At 42.7% G+C, this 24,446-nt stretch overlaps 1 protein-coding gene across 1 annotated transcript in view; it reads left to right on the forward strand.

Annotated features, from left to right (window-relative positions):
- The window catches only part of ADCY1 (adenylate cyclase 1), a 676,474-nt gene that overhangs the window by 453,026 nt on the left and 199,002 nt on the right, over positions 1-24,446 (forward strand). Inside the window, exon 14 of the mRNA XM_029587086.1 lies at positions 4,613-4,697. Coding sequence (XP_029442946.1) covers positions 4,613-4,697 — 85 coding nt within the window. The remainder of the gene's footprint in view (positions 1-4,612; positions 4,698-24,446) is intronic.

Below are 24,446 nucleotides of genomic sequence, written 5' to 3' on the forward strand. Positions count from 1 at the left end.
TGTGATAGCCTTAGAAAATAAGGCCCTCTAACTGTTTATAAACTTTTTTCTCTGTGTGCTATATTGCAGTTAAAATTTCCATTATATCAGGTATCAATCTGCTACTAGAAGTCATATTAATGAGGATAATTTTAAATATTTTCAAAAAACAAAATGCAGTTTAAGTTCTAAACATAATTATTGTTCTTTTTAAATTTATTTATGAAATTTAAAATTAAGAATATAAGAACATGCCATACTGGGTCAGACCAAGGGTCCATCAAGCCCAGCATCCTGTGTCCAACAGAGGCCAAACCAGGCCACAAGTACCTGGCAATTACCCAAAAACCAAATACACTTCACAATAAAGCCTTGGTGAAGAAAAACATGGGTTGCTAAGATAAACCTACCTTAAATTCCAAGTTAGAGGGGGAATAACTGTTTCCCAAATAAAAAAAAAAAAAATCATTGAAATCAAGAAATAGCAAAGGTGTAAACCTGGATAATAATAATATCAAAAGCAGATTTTCAACCATTTACTCCCCCTGCCACATCTGGACTAGGTCCAATGACCTTTTATAATTGAACAGTTTTTTGCTATTTCATTTTCTATTTCCCTCTTTTGTTTTTGAAGGATATCTCCATATTTTGAAATTTTTGTTTCTTTTTTTTATAGGTATCATTTTGTTTTGTACGAGTTTGTTGGGAGGGCAGGAGGAGTCCGGTCTCAGGATGCCCCATGATAATATGGGCAGCAGGCCAGCTCCTCCTTCCTTGATGGCAGTTAAGCTAGTGTGTGAAGTGGGGGGAGGGGCGTTAGGGGTGTAGTATCTGAATTGGTGCACTGGGATGGACTATTTACAATCCTGCCAGATCGTGGTTGGTTGGCTCCAGTGCATCAAGGTACATATTTTTGAACTGACGGGGGTCGGAGTATAAAAAAGGGTGGTACCGTGCGGAGTCACCCCCTTTTATCCAGAGCACCTATCCTGCTTCTCTCCCTCCCTCCATCTTTTTTCTCAGAGTATTGTTGGGGCTTGTCGCAGCTTGGGGGTTTGACGGAGGTATCAGAGCCATGGATCTTCGGGGGGTGGAGTTGAGAGCAAGGAATCCGCTAGGTGGCTGGTTATCTTGACTCTGGTTACTTGAGTTGCATGTGATTCGGTTCAGTTATATGGTTGGGACCCCTTGCTGGGCTGTGGTGGGGGTCCTGGTGAGTGGCGGGATGCCACTGGTTATAACAGTTTGGTGGCCTGTGAAGAGAGCATCTTGCTGGGGCGAGGTGGATGATTCCTTTGTTGGGGGGGGGGGGGGAGATACTTGTGCTGTTTCGTTGGCTCTGGTGTTTTGAATGTAAATAAAGTTGCGGCCTTTTGTGACTTCCAAATTTTGTGCCTGAGTTTTTTAATTTAGTGATGTTTTGTAAGGAGTCAAGGGAAAGGGGCCATCAGTCCTGGCTGCCCATAATATTCATTTGCATAGCTGTATCTTTTTAGTAGTTTTTCTCATATCATTATGAAGAATATTCTAAGTGCAGACTGCCTAGAAATTACCTATAAAATGATCTACTGCTTCTTGTGCATGCTGTCTCCAGTATGCAAGTATTCTATCAATAAATCTCCGCTACAGGTGAAGACAAATCATATCAATAGTTATCCCAAAAAAAATCCCACCCTGTGATAAATTCGAGAAATATTATGTCAGATCCAAACTAACTTTATTTTCAAATTTTATTAAAAAAATATTGTAATGGGATGTGGCAAGTTTCACACGTTATTCTGATGCATGCCTCCACGGCCTTGTTCAGTGTTCATGTAAATGTAATCATGAACTTGCCACCCTCCCACTCATTCTTTTATTGAATTAATTATTTTTATTATATTTTTGTATGTATAATAACATTTCTAAAATGTAACCCTCTTTGTGCCTATGTTGAATTTCTGTAAATATAGCTGGTCCTATTGTTTGAACTCCTGAAACATTTAGATAATCCAGTAAGGTTTACTTGCAATTCCCTCAAATGTATAATCAATGATATTAGAACATTTCTTCATATCCTCTGTCTTAATGTCCACGACGTTTTACTTATACAATTGTTTCTCCTAATATGTGTCTTGCAAGGATTACCATTTGGAAATCTACCACATGCTTCTCTTATATTATGTGTTTTATATAACTTGTAACCTCTGGTTCCAATGTCCCATTAAATGCTTGTCTTTCGAGTTCTCCCTAGCAATAGGGTTACAATTTGGAAATCTACCAAATACTTCTCTTGTATTCTGTATTTCATATAACGCCGACCATTTTACTTTAACCTCTGATTACAATGTCCCAATTAAACACTTATCTTTCGAGTTCTCCCAACACGGCCATGTTTCGAAAAGACAACCTTTTCTTCCTCAGGGGAGTCCGCGCATATTCTTTACTCCTCACTGTCGGGTATTTAAATTGTGAATGAATGGTGTTTCCTCTCCAACTCGCCCCCAAGCTGTTCATTTTAAATTGGTCAGCAGATCAAATATCCACCAATGGAAAGACTTACGTCTTACGTCAGTCGTTCTTTACCATTCCCTTTAAACCTACATGAAGTCTCGGAGCATACTACAACAGTGACACCCACTCGATTGCCTCATTCAATCCGAATGGAACCACCGTATTTAATTTAAAAATCCATTGCTGCTCGCAATAGTTTAAATTTCTCTTCTGATCTCCACCTCATGGGTTCACTTCCACGGTATCGATAATTGTCCATCTTAATTGGACAAACTGGTGGCCTTGATTCACATAATGATCCACGATTGGGGCTTCCAAAGTTTTAGTCTTAAGTTTTGACCTATGTTCTATTAGTCTTGTTTTGATGGTTCTGGATGTCCTGCCGATATAATTTGTGGGGCACGGGCATTGTATCAAGTATATCGCATTTTTCGAGACACAATTTGTATCCCTTTTTCTTTTGATGCGATACCCTGTTATAGGATCCTGCCATTCTGTGCCCTCTATCGTGTTAGCACACATGTCACAACGTTGACATGCTGTATGAGATCCCTGTTGCCACCCTTGTCTAGTGTTCTTCAATATATCGGCATGCACCACCATATCTCTGATACTTGAACCCCTTGTCGTGGCAATAAGGGATAATTCCTCAAATTCATTGGGGTAGATGTTTAAAAACTGCGCGATCGCGTACTTTTGTTTGCGCAGCAGGCACAAACAAAAGTACGCTGGATTTTATAAGATACGCGCATAGCCACGCGTATCCTCTAAAATCCTGGATCGGTGCGCACAAGGCTGCCGATTTTGGGCAGCCGGCGCGCGCCAAGCCGCGCAGCCTGCCTCCGTTCCCTCCGAGGCCGCTCCGAAATCGGAGCGGCCTCGGAGGGAACTCTCTTTCACCCTCCCCTCATCTTCCCCTCCCTTCCTCTACCTAACCCACCCCCCCGGCCCTATCTAAACCCCCCCTACCTTTATCCATGGATTTACGCCTCCCGGAGGGAGACGTAAATCCACGCGCGCCAGCGGCCTGCTGGCGTGCCGAGACCCGACCCGGGGGCGGTTTCGGAGAACGCGGCCATGCCCCTGGAACGCCCCGGCCCGAAACTACGCCCCCGGGCCCGCCCCCAAAACGCCGCGTCGTTCGGCCCCGACCTGAGATAATATTTCTCGAATATATCACAGGGTGGGATTTTTTTGGGATAACTATTGATCCAGTATGCAAGTGACATCCTTTTGTTAAGCCTATAAATGTTTGTGTAACAGATGACTGTGTGTAGGACTGGCCAGTTAGACAGGTAATACATCTGAAAATAGGATCCCATAGGTCTATTAATTTCCTTTCTGTTCAATAGCTACTAGAGATGTGCATTGTTCTTTAATTTTGTTTCGGACTTCATTTTCGGGCCCCTGCAGGAAACATCAGTTTTCCCACGGTTCCGATTTTTTTTTCGTGGGCCCCTGATTTTCAGTTTAGTGTACAGTAACAGGAGTTAGTGCATGCTAAGTCCTGTTAGCACACATTAATGTTTTAAAGTTAGCACGCACTAACTCTCGTTAGTGTACACTAACCCGAAATATTAATTTTCTGAAATTTCAGAAAAATTCTTTTCGGACTTCGTTGCCCCCGAACCATGTTGAATTAGACAATTTCGTTGAAATTTCGTTGAAATTGTCTAATGAATGCACATCTGTAAAAATCTTGGAATTCCCTTTGAGTAACTATGGGAATCCTGTGAATGCTTGTGCTTGAATTTTGTAGCAATAATCAAGATTCTTTGAAAATATCTTAGGTATTATGCTTTTGAGATTCATGCGGTTTCATAAAATATCATCAGGTTTGGAAGATTTTAATGTTTCTACCCCAAAGAAAATCTCCAGTTTTCTCAAAGAACTCTCTATACTACAAGAATAATTACATTGGGATCATAGATAACCATGAGTTCAAGTGATATAGATTTGCACACATGGAAATACAATGACTATTTGGAAAGTAATGTGGGTCACTCTTGTACCTCTTGTGTTAGATTTTCAGATTACAATTTAGGTTCAGTTTATTGGAGTATATAGCCAATGTAACTGTCTTAGCTCGGGCACTCTGCAATGCAATGCCATTCATCTTTGCCTTTTGTTTTTCTTTTAGGAGTACCATAGTCCTAGTTCTACTGGTATTCTGTACATGCTTCCTTGTGGCTTGTATTATGTATCTACATGTCACACGAGTACAGGTAAATGTTCAGTAATTTTATACTTGAAATCATATTAAAATGAGTTTTAATTGCATTAAATTTGAATAAAGTAAATATAAATATGGCACAAAATATTATCCTGCCATTGAATTCATTGAGTACTACAGTGCTGGCCTGTGTAAAATTCATGGACTTCCTCAGTAAACTCACAGCATGATGTAGAGTCCTGTAAAGATTCGAATAGCAATATGAATCCAATATAATCTAAGACTGGGCCAACTGGCTGTGGCTCAGTTTAGATACCAGTTCAGATTAGTGGTCTAGCTTAGATATTTGTTCAGTTTTGCAGGCCATTTGGGAGTGGAGGAGATGGAACAAGAAAATGTATCTTAAAATGTGCAGTTCCCCTACATATTGTATGAGACTCTGATAGTTATTTATCAAGAAAATATCAAACACATGAGTCACCCTTGTCCAGTTTTGAGATTTGTATAAAAAAGGGAATCAAATAAGAACCAGGATGGGTTTAGCTAGAATTTTTGTGAGTCTCTTCAGACCGGAATGGATCAGACAAAGGAGGCAGATAGGACTGTAAAATGATTGCACAGATGAACATATTTTAGAGATGTCTCTTTCCCTTGAATAAACTTGCCTACTCTTCAACAGTATGCACATGCCTCAAGAGGCCCATCTAGTGGCCTGAATGGCAAATTTGGATATATGATCCAACTGACTTTTTGTTATTATTAAAGAGAAAGTCCATAGTTGACACAATACTGGAAGATTTCACAGCAAGTTGATAGCACTTATTTGCTAGCAACAGAGAAGATGCTTGCATAAAAGTAATTTTGAAACATTAGTATTTATTCTTTAAAAAAAAAAATTGCAGTCTTGACAAGTGGATTTTAACTGGGTAGGCTTTGTCTGCTTCCCTGATCAGTTGTCAATGGAAAAAAATAGAAGTAGTAACCAAGCCATACTAAATCTATTTGATTTAGAATTGGTAAAGATTAAATCTAAGTCAGACTAACTATTCCTAAGTGAAATCTCTTAAGGGACCCCATAGTTGAAGTATATTGAACAGAACTGGTGATCTGTCTTTCATAGTAACATGACAACAGATATAGTAGATGACAGCAGAAAAAGACCATTTGGCTCATTCAATCTGCACAGTTATTCTGTCATCACTGCTAAGGTTACATCTTAGATGTCAGCCACAGAGTGTGAGTAACTACATGATTTCTAGGGATGTGAATCGTTTTTTGATGATTTAAAATATCGTCCGATATATTTTAAATCTTCAAAAATCGTTAGGGCCACGATACAATACCAATTCCCCCGATTTATCGTCAAAAAATCGTAAATCGGGGGAAGGGGGAGGGCAGGAAAACCGGCACACTAAAAACCCCTAAAACCCACCCCCGACCCTTTAAATTAAATCCCCCACCCAAATGCCTTAAATTACCTGGGGGTCCAGCGGCGGTCCGGAACGGCCTCCTGCAATTGAATCGTGTTGTCTTCAGCCGGCGCCATTCTGCGCCGCCATTTTGCAAAATGGCGGCGGCCATAGACCAACACGATTCGACTGCAGGAGGTCGTTCCGGATCCCCGCTGGACTTTTGGCAAGTCTTGTGGGGGTCAGGAGGCCCCCCCAAGCTGGCCAAAAGTCCCTGGGGGTCCAGCGGGGGTCCGGGAGCGATCTCCTGCTGCGAATCGTTTTCCATACGGAAAATGGCGCCGGCAGGAGATCGACTGCAGGAGGTCATTCAGCCGGGGTCCGGAACCCCCGCTGAACGACCTCGACCGCAGTCGAATCGTGTTGGTCTATGGCCGCCACCATTTTGCAAAATGGCGGCGCAGAATGGCGAAGGCTGAAGACAACATGATTCAATTGCAGGAGACCGTTCCGGACCGCCGCTGGACCCCCAGGTAATTTAAGGCATTTGGGTGGGGGATTTAATTTAAAGGGTCGGGGGTGGGTTTTAGGGTGTTTTAGTGTGCCGGTTTTCCTGCCCTCCCCCTTCCCCCGATTTAGCTATGGACCGCCGCTGGACCCCCAGGTAATTTAAGGCATTTGGGGGGGGGGGTTCGGGAGGGTGGGGGATTTAATTTAAAGGGTCGGGGGTGGGTTTTAGGGGGTTTTAGTGTGCCGGTTTTCCTGCCCTCCCCCTTCCCCCGATTTAGCTATGGACCGCCGCTGGACCCCCAGGTAATTTAAGGCATTTGGGGGGGGGGTTCGGGAGGGTGGGGGATTTAATTTAAAGGGTCGGGGGTGGGTTTTAGGGGGTTTTAGTGTGCCGGTTCACGATTTTAACGATTTTCACGATACTCTAAACACCCAAACGGCGACGATACGATTCCCTCCCCCTCCCAGCCGAAATCGATCGTTAAGACGATCGAGGACACGATTCACATCTCTAATGATTTCTTCTTTTTACTTTCCTCCTTTGTACTCTTCCATCCTGCATAGGAGAGTATGCAAGACATCCCCTCACCCCCACCCCCACCCCTACCAATTAATTCCCACTAGCACTTGCTTTTCCCATTCTTAACCCCAAAGCTCTGTAATAATCTAAATAGACAGCAATATTAACACGATCACCGTCCAAACATATATCCTGCTGGGTTCCCTATGAAGCCTGCCAAACAGACCTGATTATGTTACTTCCTACATTTCTGATAGATCATCTAGTTATTACAGTACTTGCAGCGTGCCAGACAGATGCAGCTGTTAGTTTGACTCTTTTTATCACAGACTAATCTAAAGAGCTACTAGTGAGTATATTAAGTCCCCTGTGTAGACCAGACTACCTGAGCACCTGCATTTCAGCTGAGACATTTGGTTACGAAAAAATTTTCAACTTGTTAGAAAAACCAAGTCACTAGTTGATGCTAAAATTGCAGCCTGCCACACAAACCTGGCCACGTGGTTGCCTATGTTTCTGCTTGAATGTCTATACAAACATTTTCTAATCAAAAGCTTTGGATGTGGTAAACACCGTAGTTACATAAAGATTGGAGCCCCAACATATTGCAACGTAATTCATTGCTGATTTAGAACAATTCCATAGTGCAACAATTATTTTATAAGCGATTTTTTTCAACAGACCCATGGGATCCCAATTGGGTCCCCTATGGCGCATTCGGTGGGTAATCTTCATGTTGCATTGTTTGAATCACAAAATATTTATCCTTCTCAGTAGTAGCAATACATTGTCTGTTGGTATCAATATATTGATGATATCTTTTTGAACTGGACTGCCTTTGAGTTGTTACTAAATAATTTTATCCAGTGGATCAACACCTTGGACAAACATTTGCAGTTCACTGCACAATGGAGCACATCCACTATTGCATATTTAGATGTTTGGATACAGTATGGACAAAGATGCGTCTGTACAACAGTGTATTGTAAATCCACAGACAGATATAACCTGCTGCAATATCAAACCCACCACTCTACTTCATTTTAATTGGGGTTACCAACGAGTCTGTTTTTTTGTATAAAACAGATTTGCTCTTAGGTCACAGAGTTTGAGAAACAAGCACAGTTGTTGTCACATAGATTTAAAGCAAGAGGTTACCCAAATGTTGCCATCAAACGCACATACAAACGAGCCAAATTTTCAGATCGTCAGGAATTATTGAAGTGCAAACCAAAGGTGGCACATGCCCACTTAGTGTGTGTTTTGAAACACCACACTGGCAGCAGCAATTGCCTCATCAGTTAGGAAACATTGGAAAGTTTTGATGCTTCATGACATTTTTAAAGAACTGCTGGTGATAACTTATTCACGTGGCCCCGATATACGGGACCACGTTGTACCTTCCTGTTTTAAAGAATCTAATGAAATCAAGGGCATTCCACAAGATACAGCACATCAAATGTGTGCTAGGTGTGATTTTTGTGCCAGTGCGATAGTGGGAACAGACTGGGTTGATCCTGTGTCTGGATACAGAGTCACAAGAAGGAGTCTTACAAATTGTTTTTCAGAATATGTTGTTTATGTTTAATCTGATCATGTCCAAAATTGTATATAGGCAGAACCTCTAGACCTATTAGATTGCATCTGATAGAACATCGGTCCAGGCTAAATATAGGTACCTTAAGTGTGCCTGTTATACAGCAAGGGCCGGATTTTAAATGCCCTGCACACGCCGGCGCGCCTATTTTGCTTAGGCCGCCAGTGCGCGCACAGCCCCGGGACACGCGTAAGTCCCGGGGCTTCGTAAAAGGTGCAGGGAGGGGGCGTGTCCGGGGCGGGACCGGGGTCAGGGGGCGGTACGGGGCGGGACCGGGGGCGTGGCGCCAGCCTGGGTGCGTGGTTGAGGCCTCCGGACTAGCCCCCGGGTTGGGTGATGGCGCGCCAGCAGCCCACTGGCGCGCACAGATTTACGCCTGCTATGTAAATCTGGCAACAAAGGTAGGGGGGGGTTTAGATAGGGCCGGGGGGGGTGGGTTAGGGAGGGGAAGGGGGGGGGAGGTGGGGGGGGGAAGGTGGGGGGAGGGCGAAGAAAAGTTCCCTCCGAGGCCGCTCCGATTTCGGAGCGGCCTCGGAGGGAACAGGCAACGCGTGCCGGGCTCGGCGCACGCAGGTTGCACAAATGAGCACCCCCTTGCGCGCGCTGACCCCAGATTTTATAAGATACGCGCGGCTATGCGCGTATCTTATAAAATCCAGCGTACTTTTGTTCGCGCCTGGTGCGTGAACAAAAGTACGCCCTCGCGCAAATTTATAAAATCTGCCCCCAATAGTATAGACTGTCAACATACCTTTGAACAATTTTGTTGAATTATACTTGAGCAGGTAAGAGAGTCTCCTAGGGGTGGAGCAAGCTCTCCCATTTAAATTTCAAAGAAGAATACTAAATTTTAACCTTGAATACATGCCCCCCCCCCCCTCATGGCTTAAATGAAGAGCTCGACTGGTCAGCTTTATTTTGACCATCAGAATAAGTATTTAGTTTTTCAATACAAGCATTTTGATTGGCTGTCAATGCTTAGATGTTTGCCTCTGCTTTAATTTTATTGGTTGGAATGGGAGCATGCATTCTGATTGGATCTGTCCAGCATTCAAAATGTATTAAACCCGGTAGTGGAGTTGTCCAGCAGTGAGCAGAGTAAAAACGCTGTTCACACCCGTTAACAGTTTTTGCTGCTGAGTTATCACCGATTGAGTGCTTAAGTATTAAGAGAAGAGAACTAGTAATCATCCTTGAGGAAGATTATGTTCAACGTGGGACCACATTGGGATATTGATTTCTACTTGTCTAATGTGGAAAGATAAGTGTAAAGATTATGTCTTTTTTTTTCAGCGTTTTTACAGCATTATAGACAAATTAATGAACTATTAAGATGAATATAAGTGCTTTTTTTATCAAAGTCATACTTTTTTTCACAAAAGCTTTAAAATTTTGTTGTTAGAGATACTTTTTTATGTACAAAATAAAAAATAGAGTGGACAGGTGGTTTGATGATTTAAATACGGTACCATAACTGCGATTGGTAGGGGAAGCCGCATATGAAGTAGCCATCTGTACCTAAAAAAATTTTTTTGTTTGCACATTGTTTTTGAGTCATTGTGGTGGTAAGTTTTTCCGTCCAGCAGGGAATGTTTTTTGAGAGCGATATTTATCACATTCCTGGTGTGCAGATTATTGGATTGTGGACTTCTAACCATTCATATTAACCACTTTGTCATTCATTCTGGCACTCATTGCTTGAATCAGGTAAGTACAGCACCATGAACACATGGTGTTAGTAAATATTTTTAGCACTCAACAGCCCTCTGTTTATCCCACGCCCTCCTACACTTCATACTGTTTTAACCACCACCATACACCTCAGGAGGGCATTCCACACTCCCTCCACCCTTTCCATATCAAAAAATATTTCCTAAAGGTGGTCCTGTGTTTACCCTTTTTCAGCCATTAATGTTGTTCAAGTGGTTGATATATATATTTTTTTATAAGCAATCTAAACCCTTATTTGGAATGTTCAATCTATCATTCAATCTCTTCCTTTCTTACTGCTAGGGCACTATTATATCAAGATTTGTACATGATTGTACTTTTCAACAGTTTTTTTTTCTGTTTTAGTAATTTAAGAATTGCAAAGCTAATACATCTCAGACATTTACATCGTACATCCAGAGTTATTTTATAATTTTGAAAAATTAATGAGTTGCAATTTGTTTGTTCTACTTTTTGCTTGAGCTTTTCCTTATAGGTCTTCATGCTTCAAGATTTCTATGAATGGGACCAACCTGCAGGTTGAAAATATCAATATTTTTGTAGGTGAACAAGCATTTAACTTTACTTATTTAGTTTTCAGGCATCTTCTTTCCTCTTCTGCTGAAGCTCTAAAAGATAACTCAAAATATAATTAGGGCCCTACCTAAATTGTGGGAAGAATGTCAAACAGTTGCAGCTGAGTTGTAAACAGGACAGACATAATTGCAGGAAAATATCTGGCCAATAAGGCCCTACTTAAATCATGATTTGGGGTAAATTCTAGGACTTAAACATAAGACATATTCAGGCCGATGCAAAATTGGTGAGCATTAAATGGGCGCTCATGATTGAGCGCCTGCTCTCTTAACACACGCCGATCCACCTCTCCCGGGCACCTGATTTAATATTTAAATTGGCTGCCGTGGTAAAAAGGAGGGGCTAGGAAAAAATTTGCATCCCTAGCACCTCCTCAGCATCATGTGCACAGCAGAGGTGGCTGTCAGCAGGTTAAGAAAATGGATGCTCAATTTATCGTTCTCCTTTTTTGGTTCCTCTGATTTAATATTGCCACGTTTTCAAGTTGGAAGAAATACAGAAAAGCAGTATTTTCTGCTTCTCTGTAACATTTTGAGCTCCTCAAGATTTAACACCTGTTCCAGGCCAGGGGTTAATTTTTGAGGGTGGTCAGGCACATATTTTTGTTTTTCCATTGGGGGAAATAGCTAATAGCCTCACATCATGAGCACTATTAGCTACGTGCTCAGTTGGACATGCATTTTTGGATGCGTTAAACCCCCATTTTGCATCGGAGGTTATGGTCACGCATCCAAAATGTGCATCCAATTGTGTTTTGGGCTGAGCGCTGCAGCCATTGCATGATATTGCATTGGCTTGACTGAGTAATTTTCAAAGACATTTCCGTGAATAAAATAATGCACTACTCATGGAAGTAGGCTTTTAGAAAATCTCTGACCCTGCAATTAATAGCCACTGCTATTAATAATAATTCATAATAATAATTAATAATAAGTAATAATTAATCAATAATTAATTAATTGATAATCCGTATTTAATAATAATTAATAATAATAGCCACTGCTATTAATAATGCTATTAATTGCATCAGTAGCATGGGATCTTCTTAGTGTTTGGGTAATTGCCAGGTTCTTGTGGCCTGGTTTGGCCTCTGTTGGAAACAGGATGCTGGGCTTGATGGACCCTTGGTCTGACTCAGCATGGCAATTTCTTAGGTTCTTATGTTTTATACACACATAACAGTCCATTTGCTGGGTTGGGGTTTGTACTTTTAAAGTAACAAAAGTATGCATGGAATTGTCTCAGGAGAACTATCCACACAGATCAGCAGGTATAAATGTGTGCAGGTAGATTTTCTGGGATGATTTTCAAATGGAAACTACATGTGTAATTTTCCTTTAGAAATGAATGTAAAGTCTGCAAGTAAAAAGCACCCACAGAGATTGCACCAATGTGGGCAGTTTTTAAAATTATCCTGTTAGGGGCATGTTTACTAAATTATGTTAAAATCATATTATGGCATCGTTTTCATGCATCTTAGTTCCCCTGCCCCCTGTGAATGTGTGCTTTACTAAAGGGTGTTCAGAGGTTATGCTCTACATATTGAATTACAGCATCTGGGGGGTGGGGGGGGAGGTAATGAGTGGGGAATGTTCCTGCCGAAATTGGACCCAGGGGCTCTGGAAGGCAAGGGGGCATGGGGGAAGGGGCCAGCACTGGAAGGAAAAGTTATGGTACTGCATGGAGGTGGGGTTTGGAACTGGGAGTGGGGCAGATTTGTTGAGGGAGAGGAAAAGTTCTTGGCAGAAGGGGTCATGTGCCGGGAGGGTAGGAGGTAAGTTTGTATTTGTGAGCTGGCGAGAATGTTATTTGGATCTAGCCTCTTTGGAGATCTGGCAGTAGGTAGGGAAGGGTATCCTGAGAATATTGGCGATTCTATATCCTATTGGACTGATTCAGTCACCTCAGTACTTGATTCCATTGCCTTTTAAACATATTATCTAACATTAAAAAGAAGCCTCGGCCATGGCTTACTCCTTCTCTTATTTTGCCTAGAAAGACCCTTAGGAAAAGCGAGCGTTTATGGCAAAAGTCTCCTTCATATAATAGTGCGGCCCATTTCAAAGATTTATTATCTGTCTGAATACCAGACCAAAACATTAGAAGCAAAAAGAAAGTTTTTTTTCTGATAAAATTTGTCAAATTGGTTATGACCCTGTTATTATTTCAGTTAGCGAAGAACCTCACATGTATCTCAGAACCACGACTTTCATCTACTGACTTACCTGCTGCAGAAGCATTTCTGAAATTCTTTTATTTAAGAATCAAGAATCTCAGATTTTCTTTCACCGACGAGCCCCCTTGGTATAACAAAGTTAATACTATTTTTCTCTTTAATTGGTTGTCTTTTACAGAAGTATCTCAGCTTGAAGTGTCTAACATTATTTCATCTTTGAATAATGTCTTTGGTCCATCAGCAATATTCCAATTACCCTTTTCAAAACAGCTAAAGATGTCATTACTCCTTCAGTTTCACTCATGGTTAATAAATCTCTCAATCAGGCTACATTCCTGATGATCTAAAGAAAGCAGTTGTGAAACCACTTCTGAAGAAACCTGGCTTAGACTGGGCTGATCTAGCCAATTATAGGCCTCTCTCCTCCTTGTCTTTCATTTCTAAAGTCATAAAAAATGCTGCCTTGCAGCAGCTAACAGAATATATAGAAGAAAGAGATCCTGGATCCACATTGGTTTGGATGCAGGAGTTCTATGAACACTGAGGGGCAGTTTTAAACAGGGTCACGCGCGTAATATACGCGCATAACCCTTTTAAACCCACTTCTGCATAGGCCTGGCAACGCGCACAAGCCCCGGGACACGCGTATGACCCGGAGCTTGAAAAAAGGGGCAGGGAGTGGACAGGGCGGTCCGGGGGCGGGGCAGGGGCAGGACCGAGGCCTCCGACACAGCGGCCGTACCGGGGGATTGCGCACCGGCACTCATCTGGTGCACGCAACCTAACTTATTTAACAAACGTGAGGGGGGGTTAGATAGGGCTAGAGGGCGGGTTAGGTATGGGAAGGGAGGGGAAGGGAGGGGGGGCGGAAGGAAAGTTCCCTCTGAGGCCGCTCTGATTTCAGAGCGGTCTCGGAGGGAACAGGGAAATCCATCGGGGCTCCCCTAGGCCTCGGTGCACGCAAGGTGCACAAGTGTGCACCCCCTGGCGTGCGCCGACCCCAGATTTGCGCCGGGGTGTGCACACAAATCTGTTCCCGCGTGTACCTAGTAAAATCTGTCCCTGAACATTTACTGTTATCATTGATTGATACTATCAGAAGGGGGTTAGATAGTGGACATCAGTTCTTATTGGTTTCTTTAGATCTCTTCAGCTTTTGATACTATTGACCAAGATATTCTTTGTTTTCGACTCTGAGAATGTGTTCTTTCTGGAAACGTCCTAAAATGATTTTCTGAAAACCTTAGTAATCTCTCACAACAGGTTAAATTGCACAGTGACTTTACTAAATGGCAAACAGATTCTGGCATTCTGCAGGGTTCTGCCTTGTCGGCAGTATTATTTAATGTTTACTTAGCGCCAAGTACTAAACTCTAGGGATGTGAATTGGGTGCCCGATCATTCCCGCTTTCGGGTTCATCTGGCAGCGGGAAAATCTCATTTTCCCTCGGATCCCCATTTTTTTTTCTAGTGAAAAATAATTTTTCGGGTTAGTGCACTCTAACTCATGTTAGTGTGTACTAACAAAAATAGCAAAAAGTAACAAAAAATAACAAAAATAAACAAAAATGATTTTTACGAAAATTTTGGGGGAAAAGTGATCGTTTCATTTTTACCCAATATATTAATGAATTTAGAAATATTGTACAATATTTCAATTAGAAAAACAATTCACATCCCTACTAAACTCCCTTGCTAATGTCTGTGATGGATATAAAATCTATGCTGACATGCAATTTTTTATTCAGCTACATTCCAACTGGAGTGTTATGGTTAAGCGGTGTTTGGGTGGATTCTCCGGTACTGTGGCATATGACCACACCCATGGGGAGGAGCCCCGTGAGGCACCACAGTACTGGGCTAAACGCAGGACACACAAACACAGAATTAGTTCTTTATTTATACAGCTTGAAGTATACCACCAGAGGTGGCAGTAGTGAGGTAGTCTGGATGTAGCAGTCTCAGGACCCTCGGCAGAGGGGACCCTTCTCACCCCATTGGTATATGGGACTTCCGATGTAGGTTTCCCAGTAAGGCAGTACTGTGGATGAGATAGACTGAGAGTTAGATTACTCACTAGATGGTTGCTGTAGGTATGTGATTCCACCAGGTTGAAGAAGATGGTACAGGCACCGAGGCAGGGATAGCAGGCCCTCGAGGAGTGAGTATCTGATCCCTGTAAGGCACCTGAAATAAAGCAGAGGGCCCCCGAGGAGTGGGTACCCAGGTTTGCAGTTACCCCGAAGGGCAGAGAGAGAGTTTCCAGTGGCAGCACGGAAGCAGCAGAGTAGCTTAGACCAGCTGAGACCAAGTCCTTGCTAACTCAATAAGCTAGCAACATAGTACAGGCTATATGCCCGGATGGCATGACATCAGTAGAGGGGAACACCCCCAAGGTTCGCGCCTTTGCTGGAATAAAGATGTGGGTGGCATGCGCGTGGGCACCCTAGTAGGCCCTTGGGAGAAGCATGGTGGGAGGCAGCACCATAGCCATTCCGGGGAAGCCGGGGAGGTCGGCTAGTAGAAGCGGCAGCAGCCATTTTCCCTAGGGATGCGGGAGGAGCCGTGAATAAGGTGAGGAAAACAGGGCGAAGCTGTCTAGCAACATGTAGTGAGACTCTGGAACATTTGCACATTTTCATTACATCCATTAAACAATGGTTGCACCAAAAAAAATGTCTAAAACAAATTTTATATTAATCCAGAGTCCTCATTCAAACAATCATCAAGGTTTTATTTTGTTTGATAAATTAAGTTTTCCCATTAAAGAACCTATTAAAAGTTTAGGGTTTTTGATTGATTCAACCCTTTCCTTTCAACCTCAAGTCAAATCTGTTATTAAATCAAGTTTCTTTAAATTACGTATTCTAGCTGGCTTGAAATATCTTTTGTATAGTCATGACTTTTGTAGAATCATTCAGGCAGTAATATTTCTGCTCATAGATTACTTTAACAGCTTATATTTGGGTGTGCCATCTAAAATGTTGTATCCATTATAACTCTTATTAAACTCTGCTGCACGCTTAATCACAGGATTAAGCGGTATGAACATATTTCTCTGGCACTCCATAGTTTACGCTGGTTACCAGTGCAACAGCGAATCACCTATAAGATCGGAATGACAATCTTTAAATTAGTTAACTCAAATTTCTGCCCATGGTAAAATGCTCTATTAAAGATATATGAACCATCTCGTCAATTAAGATCATCTCAATGAGGACTATTAGACATACCATCAGTCAGATTTGCTCACCTTATAACAACTAGAGACTCCTCCTGTTTGGTCACAGCACCAGTTTGATGGAACTTCTACCAATGGAAATCAGAATTTCTGAATGTATAAAAAAATTTAGATTCCTGCTGAAAAGTTTTTTGTTGAAGCAAGCATTTGATTAAATACTCCAATGTCAAACTGTGCAACCTGTGGCAGTTTAGAGTTATATTATTGTAGGTTTCATTTTATATGTTTTTATTATGGATATTTTACCCCTTTTTTTGTAAATGCTTAGGCCGTTTTTTGTTTAAGTGATAAATAATTTTAATAAATGAAAATGAAAATGACAGGCATTATCTTGCCAGTGCGTTCCAGGGAAGTTACATGCACCTCTTCCAAGTTAACACAGACTGAGAGTTTTATCACAATCCACATTAGGCATTTTTAATATTAATGAACTTTTCTGCGTTGATGTGCATGTGATGCCACTCATTAATATTTTCCTTGCATTCTACCAAATTGTTAAGTGTTATTGGTAACACTGACACAAGCATTACTGATAACATGTGTTAACGCATTTTAAATTCATGTCTGGTTCCAAATTCAGTGCTCACAGTAGGTATGTGCAGGGGAGAAAAATTTGTTTTCATTTTTTGGTTTGTTTTTGGGAGGTATTTTTCCCACAAATTTTGGTTTGTAGATTGCTTGATTAATTTAATTCATGTGAAAAAAATGAATCAAGTAATAAAAAAAACATAACCCCAAAAAACGGACAAAAAACAACAAATAGATCTCCCACCTTCCCTCCCAGAAAAATGCCTGGGCCAAGATCTCTCCCAGCCCCCAGTTACCCAGTCCAATGGGGATCTTCCCACAAGGCCTAAGCCAAAGCCTCAGACATGCATAGGCTGATGCCGCAGTAGGTTGTCACAGCCTTGGCCAACTCAAGGCCGAGGCTTTTGCCTAGGCTGGAGTCCGAGCACAGGCCAGGTGCCACAATCCGACCTAGAGGCCAGGTCCAGGCACCTGGGCCTCAACTTAGGCCGTAGCCTGATCCCAGGCCCGATGCCATGACCCAAAAAGGAGGCCGCATTCTGCCTGGGTCCGGGCCCCAGCCTAGGCTGAGGCCTTGGTGTCGGGACATGGCCTGTGGGTTGGGCCACAACATTGGGCCTGGGTATGGACCCTAGCCTGAGCCAAGGATCTGGCACCCAGCCTTCACCAGATCCCAGATGGATCAGAAACGTTTTATTTTAATTTAATTTTCAGGTGCCTCCACCAAGACCCTGGCATTGCACTTGAGCCTAGGCCATGGCCTTTGCTTTAGGCTTCATTCTATGTCCTAGGCGAGGCCCAGGCTTTGGGCCTAGACCTAGGCTGATGCATTGTTTAAAATAAAATTAACAAATAAGGTTTGTTTCATTCGGGTGGGGGGGGGGGGGGGCCTAAATTGATTTGTAGCCCCTGAATGAAATGAATTAGCCTTATGTTTTGCACTTTCATTTTAAATTAATGCACATCCCTAGCTCACAGTGCTTTGACACGTTAACACTGCTTAGTAAATAGGCCTCTTCTATAAGAACTGGATATAAAATTGAAGAAATACCTCACAATTACATTTTGACACATGATATTAAATCCTTCACTTAGCAGCAACATATGGCCTTCTTTGAAGTGCTGTATAAATGACCTTCAGTGGTAGGATTCTGTTCTCGCATTCCATACACATGCTTAATTCAAGCGGGACTAAAATTCAACAAGAGGTGGAGCATAGTGAAAGTGTTTGATATTATATTGTTCATATTAAATTTATAGTTGCAAGTGCTAGAAATACTTAATACATTCTTCATCTAAAGACAAAAGAGGAGAAACTCCATTAGCATATCTAATTAATTTCATCATTTATATGATGCTCTAGAGTTCGTTACAACAAATTACATAATGAATCTCTGCCCTAAAAGGCTTATAACCCAAGGGATATCCACAACAACTAGAAATAAAGGGGCCTATTTATTAAGTTATGTCTATGCATTAACACACGGTAAATAGTACAGAAAAGATGCATGGAATGTGCAATTTCCACACATCAGGGCTGATTTTAAAAGCCCTACGCATGTAAATCCAGAGGATTTACGCACATAGGTGGGGTTATGCACGCCGGGCCTATTTTATAAAGGTCTGGCAAATCACATAAAGCCCCAGGAAGTGTCTAAGTCCTGGGGCTTTACTAAAGGGGTAGTCCGGGGGCGGGACATGGGCAGGGTGGTCCGGGGCAGGGCAGGGGTGGGGCCAGAGGCCTCTGACACAGCGGCCATTTGCCGCTGTGTCGGAGGATCGCGTACCAGCAGGCTGGCGCAAAAGGTTTCATAAACATTTTGTGGGAGGTTAGAGTAGGGGGGGAAAGGTTAGGGGAAGGGGTGGGAAGGTTAGGTTAGGGGGAACTGGGGAAGCCCGTGGGCGTTGGCAAGCGCAAGGTGCACTAGTGTGCACCCCTTTGCGTGTGCCGACCCCCGATTTTATAACTTGCGCGCGCAAGTTATAAAATCGGGCGTACATGTGTGAGCGCCAGGTAGAAAGCGCACATGTATGCCCACGTGCAGGTTTTAAAATCTATCCCATTATTTCCGGAGTCATAAATCTGAGATAATTGGGGTATGGATATGATTTGTGTCACATGCAAATGCATGCAAAGAGGTTCATTATTATGCTGATCAAATAACATAATTTGCATTTAACTTTACAAGTTGCATTATTTGCTCAAAATTAACCATACCTGAAGAGGTGTAGTTAATTTTCCCTGGAGGCATTGGAATGCATTTTTTGAAGCTCCCAGGAATGGAATGTATAGGAGCCCTAGAAATTCCCTATCACTGAATTGTTCCAAAAATCCTTTTGTGGGAGGTCTAGTAGGTTGCCCCTCTCTTAACCCTCTCCTGCACCTCAACCTGTTAAAAAAATAAAAATTAGTAAGAAATCTTAGGCACTTAACCCAAATAAGAAGCCCCACCCCTTGACAATAAATGTTCCCTGGCTCCCTAGACCTCCCATCCAACCTCCCAAACCCCCTAAAAAACCTTGAAATCCTAGTGGTCGAGTGGGAGCAAGAATGACCCCAGTTTGCTCTTGCACCTTTGATGCTAATTTTTAAAATGACGATGGCTGATCTTAGGTATTCTTTGTCCCTGTTTCGGGGGAAAGGGACAAAGGAGCACCTGGGGTGCCATTCCTGCCCCCACTACATCATCAAGATTTCAGTTAAGCTTTGGGATGATCTGGAGAATGGGGGATTAGGCCGACTGATTTTTATTTTTTTTAATGGGTTGAGCTGCATGAGGAGGTTTGGGATAGGGGATCCCACTAGATCCCCAGGGATTTTATGAATGCTCTGGCTGGGGTGCTTTTCTGATGCTGTGTGACCCCCCTTTAAAACATAGCTGTCCCAGGATGTGGGGCTATTATAGTGCATTGCCACAGATAGGAATACATGAAGTTCTGAGCCACAGCAATTTGCAGAGAGCTATCACAGGATTCATTGAGCTGTGATACATGGTACTGCAGTTTAGTGAATCCCACAGTAGCTTTCCCTGCAATACAAATAATGTCCTTTAATAAGAAGGCCCCACAGCAATTTGCCCAAGGTCACAGTATGTGACTGTGGCAGAAGCCACACTTTAACACAGTTCATCCGGATACTAGACATTACTTTAATTACTAGGCCACTCCCAAGTTGTTCTTTTAAGGTCTATATTGTCATTGTGATAATTATGCAGGATGCAGTATAGCTAGATCAACTTTATTCTTGAAAATTGAAATATACTGTAGGAAGAAATATGCAACACTGAAATTTAACACACTCAAATTCACATTTTGATACAAGTATATATTTCTTCTAAAGGGGAGAAATGTCTATTGGATATATATTTGAATTTAATATGTTGCATATTCAGATTTTATAAGACTCACAAGGTCAATATCTGGTAAGCCAGCTAGCACCGATATTGTTGGTTAAACATGAATGGACAAAAAAGAGTAAGATTTTTCAAATTAGTAAATACTTAAACAGCTAAGTGTGAATATTAGGGAATAGCTGAAACTGTAGACAGATAAATATAGTTAGATGGATATTTGAATATAGGGCTGACTGGCTAAGACTGAATATCCCAACTTAGCCAGTAAGAGCCTACATCCAAATAACTCTAAATATCATAATCTTAGCCAGTTATGATATATAACCAGCTGGCTCTGAATATTGCCACTTTAACTGGTTATGATATCTAACCAGCTAGCTCTGAATATTACAACTTCTCTGGATATAGCCATTTATTTTACATTTAGCTAGTTAATTTACAAAACGCATCTGGAACTTCCCCATGACTAAGCCTGTCCTCTATCAGCTGTGACAACATTCAATATGGCAGGACAGTAGACTGCAGAATTCCTCCCAGGAAGAAAAATCCTGTTGGCCATGCTAGTCAATGAAGATATTTTGTTCCTGCCTGTTCACGGGAAGGAAGTCTTGAAAGCCACGCAGGTGCTTGACCCAGCATTATATGTGAATTCAAACCGGTAAGAATGCTTTTTATTCTGGGTTACAAGCCTTCATCCTTGAGTTGAAGGCTGAGTGGTATTTATAGGCTTGGATTAGCATAGTACAGGGTTTATGAAATGTTGCAACTCTTCCCAACAAGCTAAGCTATCTCTATTTGAAACTGGAATTGGCAGTGTCTGTTATGACAGATCTCGTGGCAGAAAGCTAAATACATAGAGGAACTGATAAAGCCATGCATCTGAAAAAGTGTGTAACTATTCTGACCCTTACATGGATATCTGTCATGACAGATAGATTATCTACCTAAGGAGAGAATAGCTCAGAATCACTTGTTAGAGTATACAGTGTCATAGGGCCCCTGTTGACCTGAACTTCCCATTGCTGCTACTTGCAGATATCAACATGGCACAGGTTTTGTAAAAAATCAGGGAAGGCATGAAGACTGGGTGAAAGGGGAAGTGTTCCTAATGTAACATTGCACATTCTTACTGCCCAGGACTTCTGAGGTGACGCTGGCTTCTGGGCACATAAAACAATAAGCATGTTGCCCTTGGCCAGCATAAATTTCATCCAAGGATGAAATACGCTATCTGTTCATTTTGTGAAGCGGGATCCACTGGAGAAGTTCCAATGGTCTTACCAGTTCCTACCACATTGTGTTTCTAACAGCCACAGCTCAACTAGGCACAATTCCAGCCCCACCTACTGCAGGATGTGCACTGAGATTTTTAGCCTCCAATGGGTAAGTGTTGCTTATTTTGAGTTGTCTTGTTTGTATCTCTCAAATAATATTTGCTGATACTAATTTGAAAAGTTATGCAAATTGCTTAGCACACTATAACTTTGACTCCATATACACTTGACTACATTGTGCAAGAATAGTAATGCATTCCTTCTACTCAAATAAAATAAGTTATAAAGTCAGCATTGCATATGTTCTTACTAGAAAAAAAAACAAAGGAATTACAGAAATCCGTGCAGCAGCTACAAATAGGTTAATTTAGAAAGGGGGAATGGAACATCTTTTTATATTGAGACAACATATAGACCTCCATAACAGACAGAGGTGATGGACATAGATTTAATGGAGGATATTTAAAAAATTGCTATGAAAGAGGATTTGTGTTGCGCCTGTTGCATCAAGTTGTGGACACTTGGCCGAGACAAGGTTGATGCTGCCTATGGGGGCGATGAAGGGTCGTCGGGGATCTAGGTGGCGTAAGCATGACTCTTGTAGGAACGCCTCCTTGAGCTCTCAGAAGGTGGTCATGGCTTCAGGAGACCATTGAAAGGGATTGGCTCCCTTTTGAGTCATGGCTATAAGTGGGGTGGTTAGTGCTGAATAATGGTGGATGAACGACTTGTAGTAGTTAGTGAAACCCAAGAATCTTCGCAGTGCCTTAAGACCTGTGGGTTGCGGCCATTCCCGAATACTCTTGGTCTTTTGTGGATCCATATGGAACCCCTGGCTGAAGACCACATAGCCTAAGAAAGGAACAGACTCCTGGTGAAAGGAGCATTTTTCCAGTTTGGCATATAACTGGTTGTCCCTCAATCTCTTTAAGATGCTGGGACATCCAAAAGATGGCTTTGAAGGTCTTGCGAGAAAACCAGAATATCATCCAGGTATACCACTACACAGCTGTAAAGCATGACCCTGATTTTGTTCATCATGTTTCGAAATACTGCCGGGCATTGCAGAGGCCAAACGGCATTACTAAATATTCAAAATGGCCGTCGCGGGTGTTAAATGCGGTTTTCCATTCATCGCCCCAGCATATCCTGACCAAGTTATATGCTCCTCTGAGGTCCAATTTAGTGAATATTTTGGCACCTTAGAGTCTGTCAAAAAGCTCAGAGATTAATGGCAATGGGTAGCGGTCCTTCAGGGTAATCTCATTTAAACCACGGTAATCTATGCACTGCCGAAGGGAACCGTCCTTCTTTCCCACAAAAAAGAAGCCGGCTCCAGCGGGAGATTTAGAAGGCTGGATGAAGCCATTCGCCAAATTCTCTTGTATATACACAGACATTGCTTTGGTTTCCATCAGAGAAAGTGGGTACACCCTTCCTCTGGGAGGTTCAGTGTTGGGTAACAAGTTTATGGCGCAATCAAATGAGCGATGAGGTGGTAGAGTGTCCGCTGCTTTCTTGGAGAAGATGTCACTAAAAGAGGAATACTGTCGGGGAAGACCTGGAAGAGACATGGTAGTCGTCAGACAAGACATAGGAGTTACGACTTCTAAGCACTTCCCATGACAGGACTTACCCCATTGGGACAGTTGTAAGGTGCTCCAATCGAATTGTGGTGTGTGTGTTTGCAACCATAGCAGTCCAAGCACCACAGGATGTATAGCCTTATCTAAGACCAAAAAGGAAATGGTCTCCGTATGTGGTGACCCAGTACGAAGTTGGATTGGTGTAGTGGAGAAAGTAACTTTGCCTAGTAACGGCTCGCCATGAATTGAAGACAATAGTAAGGGTGTAGGCGTCTGGATGGTGGGGATTCGTAGGTGCTCCACAAGTTGTCTGAGCATAAAGTTCCCACCAGCCCCAGAGTCAACCAGAGCTAGGGTATGAAACTCTAAGGCATCAGAGTTAATGGAGACAGGTAGATTTAGCAGAGGAGATGGCACGGTCAGGCCTAGGAGGAGTCCGACCTCTCTGGCGTCCCCGGAACGGCTATGGTGCTGCCTCCTACCATGCTCCTCCCAAGGGCTACTAGGGTGCGTGCGCGCACGCCACCCACGTCTTTATTCCAGCATTGGCGCGACCCTCGGGGGTGTTCCCCTCTACTGATGTCATGCCATCCGGGCATATAGCCTGTACTATGTTGCTAGCTTATTGAGTTAGCAAGGACTTGGTCTCAGCCAGTCTAATCTACTCTGCTATTTCCATGCTGCCGCTGGAAGCTCTCTCTCTGCCCTTCGTGGTAACTGCCAACCTGGGTACCTGCTCTTCAGGGGCTCTCTGCTTTATTTCAGGTGCCTTATAGAGATCAGATACTCACTCCTCGAGGGCCTGCTATTCCTTCCTCGGTGCCTGTATCATCTTCTTCAACCTGGTGGAATCACATACCTACAGCAACTATTTTAGTGAGTAATCTAACTCTGAGTCTATCTCATCCACAGTACTGCCTTACTGGGAAACCTACATTGGAAGTCCCATATACCAACGGGGTGAGAAGGGTCCCCTCTGCCGAGGGTCCTGAGACTGCTACATCCAGACTACCTCACTACTGCCACCTCTGGTGGTATACTTCAAGCTGTATAAATAAATAACTAATTCTATGTTTGTGCGTCCTGCGTTTAGCCCAGTACTGTGGAGCCTTACGGTGCTCCTCCCTGTGGGCGTGGTCATCTGCCACAGTACCTAAGAATCCACCCAAACACCGCTTAACCATAACAGTGATGATGCGGCAATGACCTGCAGCACAGGGTACACCGAGGTGGTTCCTCACTAGAGCTGGCACGGTAGTGGCCCGAGACTCTGGGTACACCGGAGAGGGTTCTGTAGCGA

The sequence above is a fragment of the Rhinatrema bivittatum genome, chromosome 2 (assembly GCF_901001135.1).
Source record: "Rhinatrema bivittatum chromosome 2, aRhiBiv1.1, whole genome shotgun sequence".
NCBI classification, from domain to species: Eukaryota; Metazoa; Chordata; class Amphibia; order Gymnophiona; family Rhinatrematidae; genus Rhinatrema; species Rhinatrema bivittatum.